The sequence below is a fragment of the Bos mutus genome, chromosome 2 (genome assembly GCF_027580195.1).
Source record: "Bos mutus isolate GX-2022 chromosome 2, NWIPB_WYAK_1.1, whole genome shotgun sequence".
In the NCBI taxonomy this organism is placed as follows: domain Eukaryota; kingdom Metazoa; phylum Chordata; class Mammalia; order Artiodactyla; family Bovidae; genus Bos; species Bos mutus.
In genome coordinates this window covers 135,794,930-135,809,844 of record NC_091618.1, presented here as the reverse complement: position 1 = coordinate 135,809,844, position 14,915 = coordinate 135,794,930, and the positions used below count along the sequence as shown (strand labels likewise).

Sequence of the window (14,915 nt, the reverse complement as noted above, 5' to 3'; positions counted from 1 at the left end):
GTCCAGGTTCTATACATGATACTGGATGCTTGGGGCTAGTGCACTGGGACGACCCAGAGGGATGGTATGGGGAGGGAGGAGGGAGGAGGGTTCAGGATGGGGAACACATGTATACCTGTGGTGGATTCATTTTGATATTTGGCAAAACTAATACAATTATGTAAAGTTTAAAAAAAAAAAAAAACATGACTGTACGCCAGTCCAGGTTCGATGCACGATACTGGATGCTTGGGGCTGGTGCACTGGGACGACCCAGAGGGATGGTATGGGGAGGGAGGAGGGACGAGGGCTCAGGATGGGGAACACATGCATACCTGTGGCAGATTCATTTTGACATATGGCAAAAGCAATACAATATTGTAAAGTTAAATAAAATAAAATTTAAAAAAAAGAATAAAGAAAGGAAAAAAAATAAAAAATAAAAACATGACTGTATTGTTGATACTCAAATAATACATCTAATATATTTAATGTTAATAAACTTGATGGCTTTATAAGGTATTTTATTAATATAACTGTTCAAGTTAAACTGGAATTTTTATAATACATTTTTGTGTGTTTATGTGTTTCAGGAGCAATATGTGAGATGTTTGAATTAACAAAGAGATGAATATTTGACTTAATTATATATTATATTTGTACTGTATATATTTCTCTAAGGATTAAGTAAGTTCATCCTTTTCGATTTGGTAGCTCCATAGTTGAACAGTTATTTACTCTATGTATCAAGAACATTTTTCATCTTAATCTGAGAGGAACTATCTGGGAAAATAAAGACATGAGGCTTTCTTTTTCTTCAAAAAGTGATTTTAAGCTGACTTGCTCATTCTCTATTTGATATATGGATATCTCATTATAACACAGATATAGTGCATTTCAGGTTAGTAATATAAGCTATTGGTAGGTCACTGAATTCAGCTCAGTCCTACCCACAGCAGATTTTCACTCTTTTAAATCAATGTTGATCTATACAGCACACTGAAGGAAAACAAGAGTCACAATGCCCAAATCTTGGTCCTAAATACAGTAAATGTAATATCTAACTGTTTCAATGATGGAGGCTTCAGATACAGATACTTGTGACCTTTTGACATTTTGCTTGCTTGTTTTGCACTTTGCTTTCTTCATAATTCACTGAATAAGCAACAGTCTGACAGCATTGGGAAATAAAGCCGTAGTGAAACACTACATTGTGGTGTTTAGTATTGACATGTGCTTCTTTTAGCAATACCTTTTCTAAAGAATTTTATTATCTGTCATCAGGAGATATTTGCAGTCAGTGCTATTTATATCCAAGGGTTCTATTTCCCTGGATTCAATCAACTCTATATCCCAAGTATTGTAAAATAATAATTTCTAGAGTTGAAAAAGTAAAACAAATTTGCAGCACATCAACAACAATTTTAAAAGTATTTAAACTGTATTTACAACCTTTTAGACAACATTCACATTGTATTGGGTTTTATAAGTAATCTATAGATGAGTTCAAGTATGTGAGAAGAGGTCTGTTGCTTATATTGTAAATATCTCTTTTATCTATTTTATGTAAAGAACTTGAGCATCTTTCATTTTTGTATGGGGAAGGGGGTTTCTGGAGCTACATGCCCCTCCCTCCACCTAGGGAAAACAGTATTTTATAGTAATTATAGAAAATTCGGGTACTAGAATGGCCAAGTGGTTAAGACATTTGACATAAGATCCAATAGATTTATATCCTTGTGGGTTCGAACCCCACTTCCAGTACTAGTAGATCTGCTTGGACCTCCCAGGTGACTCAGATGATAAAGAATCTGCCTGCAATGCAGGAGACCCAGATTTGATCACTGGGTCAGGAAGATCCCCCGAAGGACTGGCTCAACATTCCAGGATTCTTGCCTGGAGAATTCCATGGACAGAGGAGCCTGGCAGGCTGCAGTCCATTGAGTTGCAAAGAGGTGGACACGACTGAGCAATATCACAATAATAATAATCCCATTTCCTAGTAATCTGTGGATATGTTAAAGTTAAGTAATTTTCAGATCCACTTTTAACATTTAAATTCAATATTATCTTCTGATGTAAATGGATTTGCTCCCACTTTACCAATTATAAGCTTCATGCATGCTGTAGAAAATCTAAGATTAGCACTCGGATGTGCATTTTTTACTATAATAATTTTGGGATTAAAACCTCCTATATTCATTTGTCTTTGTGAATTTTAAGATAACACAATATGAAAGTGAGATGTCATGAATTTAACAGAAAATAAACTGGAAGTTAAACCCTGTAAACTGGCACATGAAAATTTAATCAACAGCAATTAATTTATTTTTACAGAGTAATGCATCCACTTGGACTCAACTTTTAATCACTGGACTGTTCCCTCACTGAAAAGGATTTCTAAGAAACAGACATGAGGATGTAATTGCTGGGTTCTATTTTTGCCATATATTGCTTTTAGAACTTAAAAATAAAAGCTGAGATGTCAGGGTCACCATCAGATTTAGATTTATACAGGATTCAGATAAAAAATCGGACTACACTGATGGGCTTTACAGATGATTTTGAGGTGAAAATTTTTCTATTTTTACTATTTCTAGCAATCTATCTTTTTACAATGATAGGAAATTTGGGGTTGGTTTTCTTGGTCATTATGGATTCCCGGCTCCACAACCCCATGTACTATTTTCTGACAACATTATCATTCTTGGGTGCCTGTTATTCTTCAGTTATCACCCCCAAAATGTTGATCAATTTCCTAACAAAGAATAAAACGATTTCTTTTCTTGGGTGTGCCACACAGATGTTTCTCTTTCTTACTTGTGGAACCACAGAATACTTCATCTTGGCTGCAATGGCCTATGATCGCTATGTAGCCATCTACAACCCTCTCCTGTATTTAGTTAAAATGTCACCCAGAGTCTATGTGTCACTTATAATTTCCTGCTATGTTGTTGGTATCTTGCATGCTACTTTACACACAGTGGCTACTTTTACCCTATCCTTCTATGCATCCAATGAAATCAGACATGTCTTCTGTGACATCCCTCCCCTCCTTGCTATTTCTTACTCTGATAAGTGCATGAACCAGCTTCTAGTTTTCTATTTTTCAGGCTCTATTGAGATATCCACCATATTGATTTTTCTGATCTCCTATGGTTTCATCCTGTTGGCCATTCTGAGGATCCATTCTGCTGGAGGAAGAAGTCTTTTCAACATGTGGCTCTCACCTAACAGGAGTGTCCATTTTTCATGGTACAGTCCTCTTCATGTACATGAGACCCGGTTCCAGCTATGCCTTGGATCATGATGTGATCGAGTCCGTGTTTTACACTATCATAATTCCCATGCTGAATCTCATCATCTATAGTTTGAGGAACAAAGATGTCAAAGAGGCAATGAAGAAAGTTTTGGGGAAAAATTGGTTTATCAACAAAGTGTATTTTTCACACTAAATATTAAATTGAAAAATATTAAGGCTGATGCTTAGTGTTTTCAAGTCAAAAAGTTGAAAAATAAAATATTTTCTTTTAGTTTACTGGTGCCTATTTATTATTATTAGATATTTAAAATAAAGATTATAGTCAACCCACCACACATGCAGTTTTTGCACATGCAGGAAACTGCAACATCTATATGCATCTATCTCCACATAACATGAGTATATAAAATATATTTTATTATCAGCTTCCCTCATAACTCAATCAGAATCTGCCTGAGAATCTGCCTTCAATGCAGAAGACCCAGATTTGATTCCTGGGTCAAGAAGTTCCCATGGAGAAGGAAATGGTAATCCACTCCAGGATTCTTGCCTGGAAAATCCTATGGACAGAGGAGCTTGTCAGGCTATAGTCCATGGGGTCACAAGAGTTGGACAGGACTTAGAGACTAAACCACCACCACCATATGACTTTATATATATACATATACATATATGTATCTACAGATAAATACATACATACATATACACAAAGACACACACACACACACACACACACACACACACACATATTGATACTGCTTGCATTAGTTTGTTAGAGCTGATATAACAAAGTACCATAGACTGGTTGCTGAAAAAACAGAACTCTCTTTGTCTGACTTACTCAGTATGACAATCTCTAAGTCTATCTATGTTGCTGCAAATAGCATTATCCCATTCTTTTTTATGGCTGAGTAATGTACCATTGTATGCATTTACATCTTCTTTATTCATTCCTCTGTTGGTGGGCGTTGAGGTTGCTTCCACGTCCTGGCTATTGTAAATATTTCTGCAATGAACATTGTGGTGCATATATCATTTCAAATTATAGTTTTCTCCATGTATGTGCTTGCAATGGCATTGCTGAATCATATGGTAGTTGTATTTTTATTTTTTAAGGAGCCTCCATACTACACTCTATAGTAGCTGAACCAACTTCCATTGCCACCAACAGTGTAGCAGCATTCCCTTTTCCACACTCTCTCCTGCATTTATTATTTGTAAATATGATATTGCTTAAAAGTGAATAATCTACAAAAAGGGCCCAAATGAACTTACCTACAAAACAGATTTCAGTTCAGTTCAGTTGCTCAGTCGTGTCCGACTCTTTGCGACCCCATGAATCTCAGCACGTCAGGCCTCCCTGTCCATCACCAACTCCCAGAGTTCACTCAGACTCACGTCCATTGAGTCAGTGATGCCATCCAGCCATCTCATTCTCTGTCGTCCCCTTCTCCTCCTGCCCCCAATCCCTCCCAGCATCAGAGTCTTTTCCAATGAGTCAACTCTTCGCATGAGGTGGCCAAAGTACTGGAGTTTCAGCTTTAGCATCATTCCTTCCAAAGAAATCCCAGGGCTGATCTCCTTCAGAATGGACTGGTTGGATCTCCTTCAGAATTGACTGGTTGGATCTCCAAGGGACTCTCAAGAGTCTTCTCCAACACCACAGTTCAAAAGCATCAGTTCTTCGGCACTCAGCTTTCTTTACAGTCCAACTCTCACATCCATACATGACCACAGGAAAAACCATAGCCTTGACTAGACAGACCTTTGTTGGCAATGAAATGTCTCTGCTTTTGAATATGCTATCTAGGTTGGTCATAACTTTCCTTCCAAGGAGTAAGCGTCTTTTAATTTCATGGCTGCAGTCACCATCTGTAAAATAGATTTACAAATATAGAAAACAAACTTATGGTTACTGGGGAGTAGGGGAGGTTGGGATTGACATATATATCCTACTACATAAAATATATAATTAATAAGCACAGGGAACTCTACTCAGTACTCTGTAATGGCCTATATAGGAAAATAATGTTTAAAAAAAGTATGTATATATGTATAATAGATTCATTTTGCTGTATAGCTGAAACTAACAACATTGTAAATCAACTATACTGCAATAAATATTTTTTAAAAAGAAATTTATTTTCTCACTATTCTGGGGTTTAGACATTTGAAATCATTGTAACAGCAGGGTTGATTTTTTTTTTTTTCTGATACCTCTCTTCTTCATTTGTAGATGGCAGCTTTTACCCTCTGTCTTCAAGCTATCTTTTTTCTCTGAATTTCAATGCCCTAATCTCTTCTTGCTTAGTCTCTGAGTTGTGTCCAATACTTTGTGACAACATGTACTGTAGCCCAACAAGCTCTTCGCCCATGGGATTCTCCAGGCAAGAATACTGGAATGGGTTGCCATTTCCTTCTCCATAATCTCTTTTTACATGGTCAACAATTATATTAGATAAGATCTGCCCTAAATGTATCATTTTCTGTTAATTGCCTCCTCAAAGACTTCTCCAAAGCAGTTACATTCTGATCTCTTAGGGCCTAAGACTTCAATAAGCAGATATTGGATTTATTTACATGCACACACAGAGACATATACACATGCAATCTTCATGTTACACGTATATTGTCATCTTCTGTCTCCATATAACTCAAAAATGATAGGTTCCCATCATAATTGTAAGTTATCTGACTAGCTTGAGCAAAACAACTCATGTAGAGCAAAACCACACCTCACATATTCCAATCCATTTTCCATGGAGTCCATGGCAACTAACTTGAAATTAAAACTGTGAAACAGATGAAACTCTGCTTCATCTATACATGTGCAGCAAACTAAACCTAGGAAACTAAACCCAGCCTTTAATTCTGAGAGTGCAGATGATGGAGCGAATTCCTGATGTCACTATATGCTGTTAAAGAGGGTACATTTTTTTTCTTTGCTTTTACTTTTTTGTTTTTAATCCACAGCATGGACACTAAACCCATATTTTATTTCTTCACACCATACAGAAACTGTGCACATGCTTGCAAAGTCGCTTCAGTCCTGTCCTGCTGTTTGCAACCTATGGAGTGTAGCACACCCGGCTCCTATGTCCATGGAATTCTCCAAGCAAAAATACTAGAGTGAGTTGCCATACCCTCCTTCAGAGGATCTTCCCAACCCAGGAATTGAACCAGTGTCTCTTATGTCCTCAGCAGGCAGTCAGGTTCTTTACTACTAGCGCCACCTGCAAAGCCCATACTTCTTGGCATTAGTATTTATCAGGATTTTCAGTTCAGTTTAGTCGATCAGTCATGTCCGACTCTTTGAGACCCCGTGGACTGCAGCGTGCCAAGCCTCCCTGTCCATCACAAAATCCCAGAGTTTACTCAAACTCATGTCCATTCATGGGAAATAGATGGGGAAACAGTGGAAACAGTGTCAGACTTTATTTTTCTGGGATCCAAAATCACTACAGATGGTGACTGCAGCCATGAAATTAAAAGACACTTACTCCTTGGAAGGAAAGTTATGACCAACCTAGACAGCATATTCAAAAGCAGAGACATTACTCTGCCAACAAAGGTCCGTCTAGTCAAGGCTATGGTTTTTCCTGTGGTCATGTATGGATGTGAGAGTTGGACTGTGAAGAAGGCTGAGCGCGGAAGAATTGATGCTTTTGAACTGTGGTGTTGGAGAAGACTCTTGAGAGTCCCTTGGACTGCAAGGAGCTCCAACCAGTCCATTCTGAAGGAGATCAGCCCTGGGATTTCTTTGGAAGGAATGATGCTAAAGCTGAAACTCCAGTACTTTGGCCACCTCATGCAAAGAGTTGACTCATTGGAAAAGACCCTGATGCTGGGAGGGATTGGGGGCAGGAGGAGAAGGGGACGACAGAGGATGAGATGGCTGGATGGCATCACTGACTCGATGGACGTAAGTCTGAGTGAACTCCGGGAGTTGGTGATGGACAGGGAGGCCTGGCATGCTGCGATTCATGGGGTCACAAAGAGTCGGACACGACTGAGCGACTGATCTGTTCTGATGTCCATTCAGTCGGTAATGCCATCCAACAATCTCATCCTCTGTTGCACCCTTCTCCTCCCACCTTCCATCTTTCCCAGCATCAGGGTCTTTTCAAAAGAGTCAGTTCTTTGCATTAGGTGGCCAAAGTATTGGAGTTTCAGCTGCAGCATCAGTCCTTCCAATGAATATTCAGGATATTTTCGGTTAGGATGGATTGGTTGGATTTCCTTGCAGTCCAAGGGACTCTCAATAGTCTCCAACACCACAGTTCAAAAGTATCAATTCTTCTACATTAAGCTTTCTTTATAGTCCAACTCTCACATCCATTCATGACTACAGGAAAAACCATAGCCTTAACTAGATGGACCTATGTTGGCAAAGTAATGTCTCTGCTTTTCAATATACTGTCAAGCTTGGTAATAACTTTTCTTCCAAGAGTAAGCCTCTTTTAATTTCATGGCTACAATCACCATCTGCAGTGGTTTTGAAGCCCCCAAAAATAAAATCTGCCACTGTTTCCAATGTATCACCTTCCATTTGCCATGAAGTGGTGGGACCAGATGCCAAGATCTTATTTTTCTGAATGTTGAATTTTAAGCCAACTTTTTCACTCTCCTCTTTAACTTTCATCAACAGGTTCTTTAGTACTTCTTCACTTTCTGCCGTAATGGTGGTGTCATCTGCATATGTGAGGTTATTGATATTTCTCCCAGCAATCTTGATTCCAGCTTGTGCTTCATTCCAGTTAAATAAGTAGGGTGACTATGTACAGTCTTGATGTACTCCTTTTCCTATTCAGAACCAGTCTATTGTTACATGTCCAGTTCTAACTTTTGCTTCCTGAACTGCACACAGATTTCTCAAGAAGCAGGTCAGGTTGTCTGGTATTCCCATCTCTTTTAGAATTTTCAATGGTTTGTTGTGATCCACCCAGTCAAAGCCTCTGGCATAGTCAATAAAGCAGAAATAGATGTTTTTATGGAACTCTTTTACTTTTTCAAAGATGCAGTGGATGTTGGCAATTTGATTTCTGGTTCCTCTTTTTTTCTAAAACCAGCTGGAACATCTGGAAGTTCATAGTTCACATATTGTTGAAGCCTGGTTTTGAGAATTTTAAGCATTACTTTACTAGCATGTGAGATGAGTGCAATTGTGTGGTAGTTTGAACATTCTTTGGCATTGCCTTTCTTTGGATTGAAATGAAAACTGACCTTTTCCTGTCCTGTGGCCACTGCTGAGTTTTCCAAATTTGCTGGTATATTGAGTGCAGCACTTTCACAGCATCATCTTTCAGGATTTGGAATAGCTCAACTGTAATTCCATCACCTCCACTAGCTTTGTTTCTAGTGATGCTTTTTCAGGCCCACTTTACTTCACATTCCAGGATGTCTGGCTCTAGGTGAGTGGTCACACCATCGTGATTATCTGGGTCATGAAAATCTTTTTGTATAGTTCTGCTGTGTATTCTTGCCACCTCTTCTCAATATCTTTTGCTTCTGTTAGGTCCATACCATTTCTTTCCTTATTGAGCCCATCTTTGTATGAAATATTCACTCAGTATCTCCAATTTTCTTGAAGAGATCTATAGCATTTCCCATTCCATTGTTTTCCTCTATTTCTTTGCACTGATCCCCAAGGAAGGCTTTCTTATGTCTCCTTGCTATTCTTTGGAACTCTGCATTCAAATGGGTATATCTTTCCTTTTCTCCTTTGCTTTTTGCTTCTTTTTTTTCACAGCTATTTGTAAGGCCTCCTCAGACAGTCATTTTGCTTTTTTGCATGTTTTTTTTCTTGGGGGTGGTCTTGATTCCTGTCTCCTGTACAATGTCATGAACCTCTTTCCATAGTTCATCACGCACTTTGTCTTCAGATCTAGTCCCTTGAATCTATTTCTCACTTCCACTGTATAATCATAAGGGATTTGATTTAGGTCATACCTGAATGACATAGTGGTTTTCCCTACTTTCTTCAGTTTAAATCTGAATTTGGCAATAAGGAGGTCATGATCAGAGCAACAGTCAGCTCCCAGTCTTGTTCTTGCTGACTGTATAGAGATTCTCAATCTTTGGCTGCAAAAAATGTAAACAATCTGGTATCAGTGTTGACCATTTGGTGATGTCCATGTTCTCTCATGTTGTTGGAAGAGGCTGTTTGCTATGACCAGTGCGTTCTCTTGCCAAAATTCTGTTAGCCTTTGCCTTGCTTCATTCTGTACTCCAAGGTCAAATTTGCATGTTACTCCAGGTGTTTCTTGACTTCTTACTTTTGCATTCCAGTCCCCTATAATGAAAAGGACATCTTTTTTGGGTGTTAGTTCTAAAAAGTCTTGTAGGTCTTCATAGAGCCATTCAACTTCAGCTTCTTCAGCATTACTGGTCAGGGCATAGACTTGGATTACTGTGATATTGAATGGTTTGCCTTGGAAATGAAGAGAGATCATTCTGTAACTTTTGAAATTGCATCCAAGTACTGCATTTTGGACTCTTTTGTTGACTATGATGGCTACTCCACTCCTTCTCTTAAGAATCTCTGTGGATTCTTGTCCACAGTAGTAGATATAATAGTCATCTGTGTTAAATTCACCCATTCCAGTCCATTTTAGTTTGCTGATTCCTAAAATGTCGAAGTTCACTGTTGCCATCTGCTATTTGACAATTTCCAATTTGCCTTGATTCATGGACCTAACATTCCAGATTCCTATGCAGTATTACTTTTTCCAGCATCAGACCTTGCTTCCATCACCAGTCACATCCATAACTGGGTGTTGTTTTTGCTTTCGCTCTGTCTCTTCATTCTTTCTGGAGTTATTTTTCCACTGATCTCTAGTAGCACATTGGACACCTTCTGACTTAAAGCGACCAAAATCGAACTAAAATTATTAAAATAGATAGTCATGGCTCCTCATTACTTCCCAGAAATGAGCCACTTTACAGCCCCAGAAACCTTTCAGTGAAGGGGAGTTTGAGTCCTCTAGAGAAGGATGTAAAAATAGCCAGATTTTTATTTGTAATATTTATCCCACCCTCCCCAAAAGGACTCAAAGATTTTATCAAGGTAAATGCACTTGGAAAAAGGAAATAATCACAATTTTCTGAAACTACTGGACTCTCTCTTTTGGGGGGTCCAAAATCACTGCAGATGGTGACTGCAGACTTGAAATTAAAAGACACTTGCTCCTTGGAAGAAAACCTATGACCTAGCTAGACAGCATGCTAAAAAGCAAAGACATTACTTTGCCAACAAAGGTCTGTCTAGTCAAAGCTATGGTTTTTCCTTTAGCCATGTATCAATGTGAGAGTTGGACTATAAAGAAAGCTGAGCACCGAAGAACTGATGCTTTTGAACTGTGGTGTTGGAGAAGACTCTTGAGAGTTCCTTTGACTGCAAGGAGATCCAACCAGTCCATCCTAAAGTAGATCAGTCCTGAATTTTCATTGGAAGGGCTGATGCTGAAGCTGAAATTCCAATACTTTGGTCAACTGATGTGAAGAACTGCCTCAATGGAAAAGAGCCTGATGCTGGGAAAGTTTGAAAGTGGGTGGAGAAGGGGACAATGTAGGATGAGTTGGTTGGGTGGCATCACTGACTCAATGGACTTGAGTTTGAGTAAGCTCCAGGAGTTGGTGATGGACAGGGAGGCATGTCGTGCTGCAGTCCATGGGGTCACAAAGTGTTGGGCACAACTGAGCAACCGAACTGAACTGAACACTGGTTATCAAACGACATTGATTCCAAGAGACCCAAGTTGTCACTGTAGTCATCCAGTCAAAGTAGAACTTTATAGGGGGGGTCAAATGATCAACATAATTTTAGCTCAGATTCACCTCATAGTGAGTCCAGGGAGTTCTTGAACTCATTCTATAGTTATTTTCCAGTTCCAGAATATATAATTAGAATAGATATTTTTAGCAGTTGGCAGCATCCCCACATAGGTTCCATAAACTGTGAAGTGAGGGGTGTCATGGGGAGAAAGTCCAAATGAAAGCCATTAAAACTAACCATTTCTGGGAGAATTTTACAGTAGTACTACATTCCTGGAAGTGTTACAGAGATGGATGCTGTCTGAGTGCATGCATGTGTGCTAAGTCACTTCAGTTGTGTCCTACCCTTTGAAACCCTGTGGACTGTAGCCCATCAGACTCCTCTGTCCATGAGATTCTTGGAATCAATGTCATCCCAACCCAGGGATCGAACCTGCAAATGTTAAGTCTCCTGCAATGGCAGGCAGGTTCTTTACCACCATCACTACCTGGGAAACCCAGGTGCTACAAGGACTTAAATGACACAGTGATGGTAATTCTTCCTATATTCCCATTAAGCTATCCCATTTGAATTATGTAGAAGACAAATATTGAAGAAAAAGAGTAATTAGCATGAGCTTAACCAAGTGGTGTCTTCATTTGCCCCTGATGAACCAGATGTAGTTTCACTGGTTGAGCAAATGACCACATGCCCAGACCCTGGCATGAAACTATTGGTGTTCTTCTCCACATTGTCTCTGAGGCCCACGAGACAGAGTTTGCTTTCTGTTGGCAAGACCAGCAACACATATTCACTTACTCACTTCAAGGATGTATGAGCTCTCCATCTCTCCGTCACAATTTAGTTTGTAGAGCCCTTCATCATCTTTCTCTTCCAAAGAATATAACACGGGTCCTAACACTGATCTTATGATGCTGACTGGACCGAGGGAACAAGAAGCAGCAATTGCTCTGGCTTGTTGGTAAAGTACTTTTCTACTTTTCTTATCCTGGGTAAGAAATAAACATGACTAAATTTCAAGGGTCTTCTGACTCAGTGAAATTTCTAGTGGGCTAGTGAAGTGGAGTATATTGAGATAGCTCTTCTCAGATGAATAGTCATTGCTGCATCTGTTGTCTCCTAGATCAAAGAAAGAAGGGTAAGATATACTAGGCCTTTTTAGATTTGGGAGGCAACATATTCCTTTTATCAAGTGTGTTCCTATGACTCAGTTCCCAAGTGACCCAAAAAGCTGCTAGTTTTGAATGAAGCCTAGAACAACAGAAGGCTCTGCAATCTGTCCAAGCTATTATCTAAGCCTCTCTATCACTTGGTCCATATTTTTCAGTAGATCCAATGCTGTTTGAGGTGACCATGGCAAATAGGGATGCTGCTTGAAGCCTCTGACAGGTCCCCAAAGGTGAATTACAGTTCAAGCCTTTAGGATTTTTGAGTAAGATTTTTCCATTCTCTTCAAAGTGCTCTTCTTTTTAATATTGAGCTCTTGACTTGCTACTGGACATTAGTAGAAACTGAACACTTGTTCATTACCTACCAAATTACTGTAAGACCTGTGATACCTTTTATGAACTAGTGGTATATAATTAAAATATTAAAATGCTTATTGTAAAGACACATATGTTTTGAAAATAAAATATAAATTTAATATGTCGTGTTTATTCTTGTATTTACCATACTGTTTTTAGTTTATTTCTGATATGAAATTACCAATAGTGTCATGTTACTACAGGCTAGGTATTTGTTTGACATTGTTGGTAGATCAAGACTGATAGTAACAATTACTCTTTGTTTTCTTTTACTGAAAGTTTCTACTTTAAATTCCAATCTTTTAAAAATTTCTTTTTAACATTTTGCTAATGTGTGAAATTGGAGAAGGAAATGGCAACCCACTCCAGTGTTCTTGCCTGGAGAATCCCATGGACAGGGGAGCCAGAGTCAGGCATGACTGAAGTGACTTAGCAACAGTAGCAGCAGCAATGTGTGAAAATGAAAGTCGCTTAGTCGTGTCCAACTCTTTGGGACCCTATGGACCATACAATCCATGGAATTCTCCAGCCAGAATACTGGAGTGTGTAGCCATTCCCTTCTCCAGGGCATCTTCCCAACTCAGGTATTGAACTCAGGTCTCCCAACTTCAGGCCTATTCTTTACCAGCTGAGCCACAAGGGAAGCCCAAGAATACTGAAGTGGATAACCTGTCCCTTTTCCAGTGGATCTTCCAGACCCAGAAATTGAACCAGCATCTTCTGTATTGCAGGTGGATTTTTCACCAGCTGAGCTGCCAGAGAAGCCCTAATGCATGAAGTGTAATAAACAGTGAATATTGAAAACTTATAATTAGACATATTTTGCATGTGTGTACACCAGTGAAACCACCATCGCAACCAAGATAAGGAACATGTCTATCATACATAGAAATTTTCTCATGCTTCCTCCCTTCACCATTCCCCACCACTCACAAAGCATCATTTCCATTTAATTCTATTGTGCCCATAGAACATAATCTGCTTTTTTTGTTCCTTTGGTTGGTTTTAGTTTGGTTTGTTTGTTTAGTTTTACAGTTCTTAGACTTTTTTTTTCCTTAAAAAAGTAAAGATGTACATACCGTTGTGTTGAGAACTGTAGACTTAAAAAAAAAAAATAGGTTGTGCATTTTTATCCTCACTCCCAGTATCTAACAGTGTATGTGCCTTACTCCTTTGTAGTAATACTGAGGTCATTTAAATGACCAGCAGAGAGACTTTTATTTTAGTCCAAAGATATTACCTTTGTGAAGTAAATTTTCAGACATGAAAGTACTTAGAAAATTTTACCATATATGAGTATTCTAAAACAACAATTAAAATGCACATTTCAGTATAGAAAGAGAAATTTTTAACATCAATGAATAATATACAGTTTAAACAACTTGTAAATAATATTGTATAATTGATTCAAAAATCCTTAAAGTAGCAGATTGCAAATCTGTTGAAATTGATTCCATCTTTATATCATTTATACATGGGCTGTAGCTTCTTTCTATGTGCTCCTTAATTGTCCAGGAGTGTAGACTGAACTTTTTAACACAGTGATGAAAAGATTTCCATTGTTAGAAAGGACAAATTCTAATGTCAAAGTGCTATTCATATTTACTAAAGTTTCCTTGCCACAGGTAATCATAGAGCTAAACAAAAGGTCAGTGTAGGAAGGAATGACCAAAAAAACATGGATACAAGAATAAATGATTTATTGAGGACCCATATCATATAGATGTAATGTGTTATTTTTTAGTGACTCCATATTTTTCTATCATATTTATGCACAATATTTATTAAAAGCTTTCTCAATATGAGCATTCATTTTCTTTTTTTTAATTTTGCTTAGAAAAATAGTGCTGCAATAAACATTGATGCTATGCATTATTGTTTTTATAAGTACTTCTCATACTTACACACTTACATATTTAGGCTTTTTTTTTTCCTATGAGGAAATCACTTAGTAATGATTCTGTAGCATCAGAGGGTGTTTTACTTATTTAATAGAGAATATAAACATAGAGTATAGAAAGGCATTGAAAATAAAGGGAAAACAGCATAATTTCAATTATAGCACATCCTGAATATCACACCTCCTTGTTTATTTAGACATCTCTATTTACTAGTTTACAGTGAGGAGAAAACTGATCTTTAAAAATAAAACATTGCTAAGTAAATGAACACAATTGCCATAAACATGAGGACATAACTCTCTACTAAAAGGAAATTACAGCATGAGCTTATTTAAAAATTTAGGACAATGCTGAGCAGTAAATTTCAGTTAAGTCTGTAAACAAATTACATACATAAATGCAGCATAATTTCTGTATTATTTCAAATGTCTCATAATCCCGATAATTCAGTTCAGTTCAGTCGCTCAGTCATG

General features: G+C 38.1%; 1 protein-coding gene across 1 annotated transcript; it reads left to right on the top strand.

Annotated features, from left to right (window-relative positions):
* The first annotated feature begins 2,461 nt into the window (after window positions 1-2,461).
* LOC106701362 (olfactory receptor 5T1-like) lies at window positions 2,462-3,434 on the top strand. The gene is given in 2 exon segments (XM_070360890.1): window positions 2,462-3,183; window positions 3,185-3,434. Coding segments are annotated over 2 exon segments (972 nt in total).
* The last annotated feature ends 11,481 nt before the right edge of the window (window positions 3,435-14,915 follow it).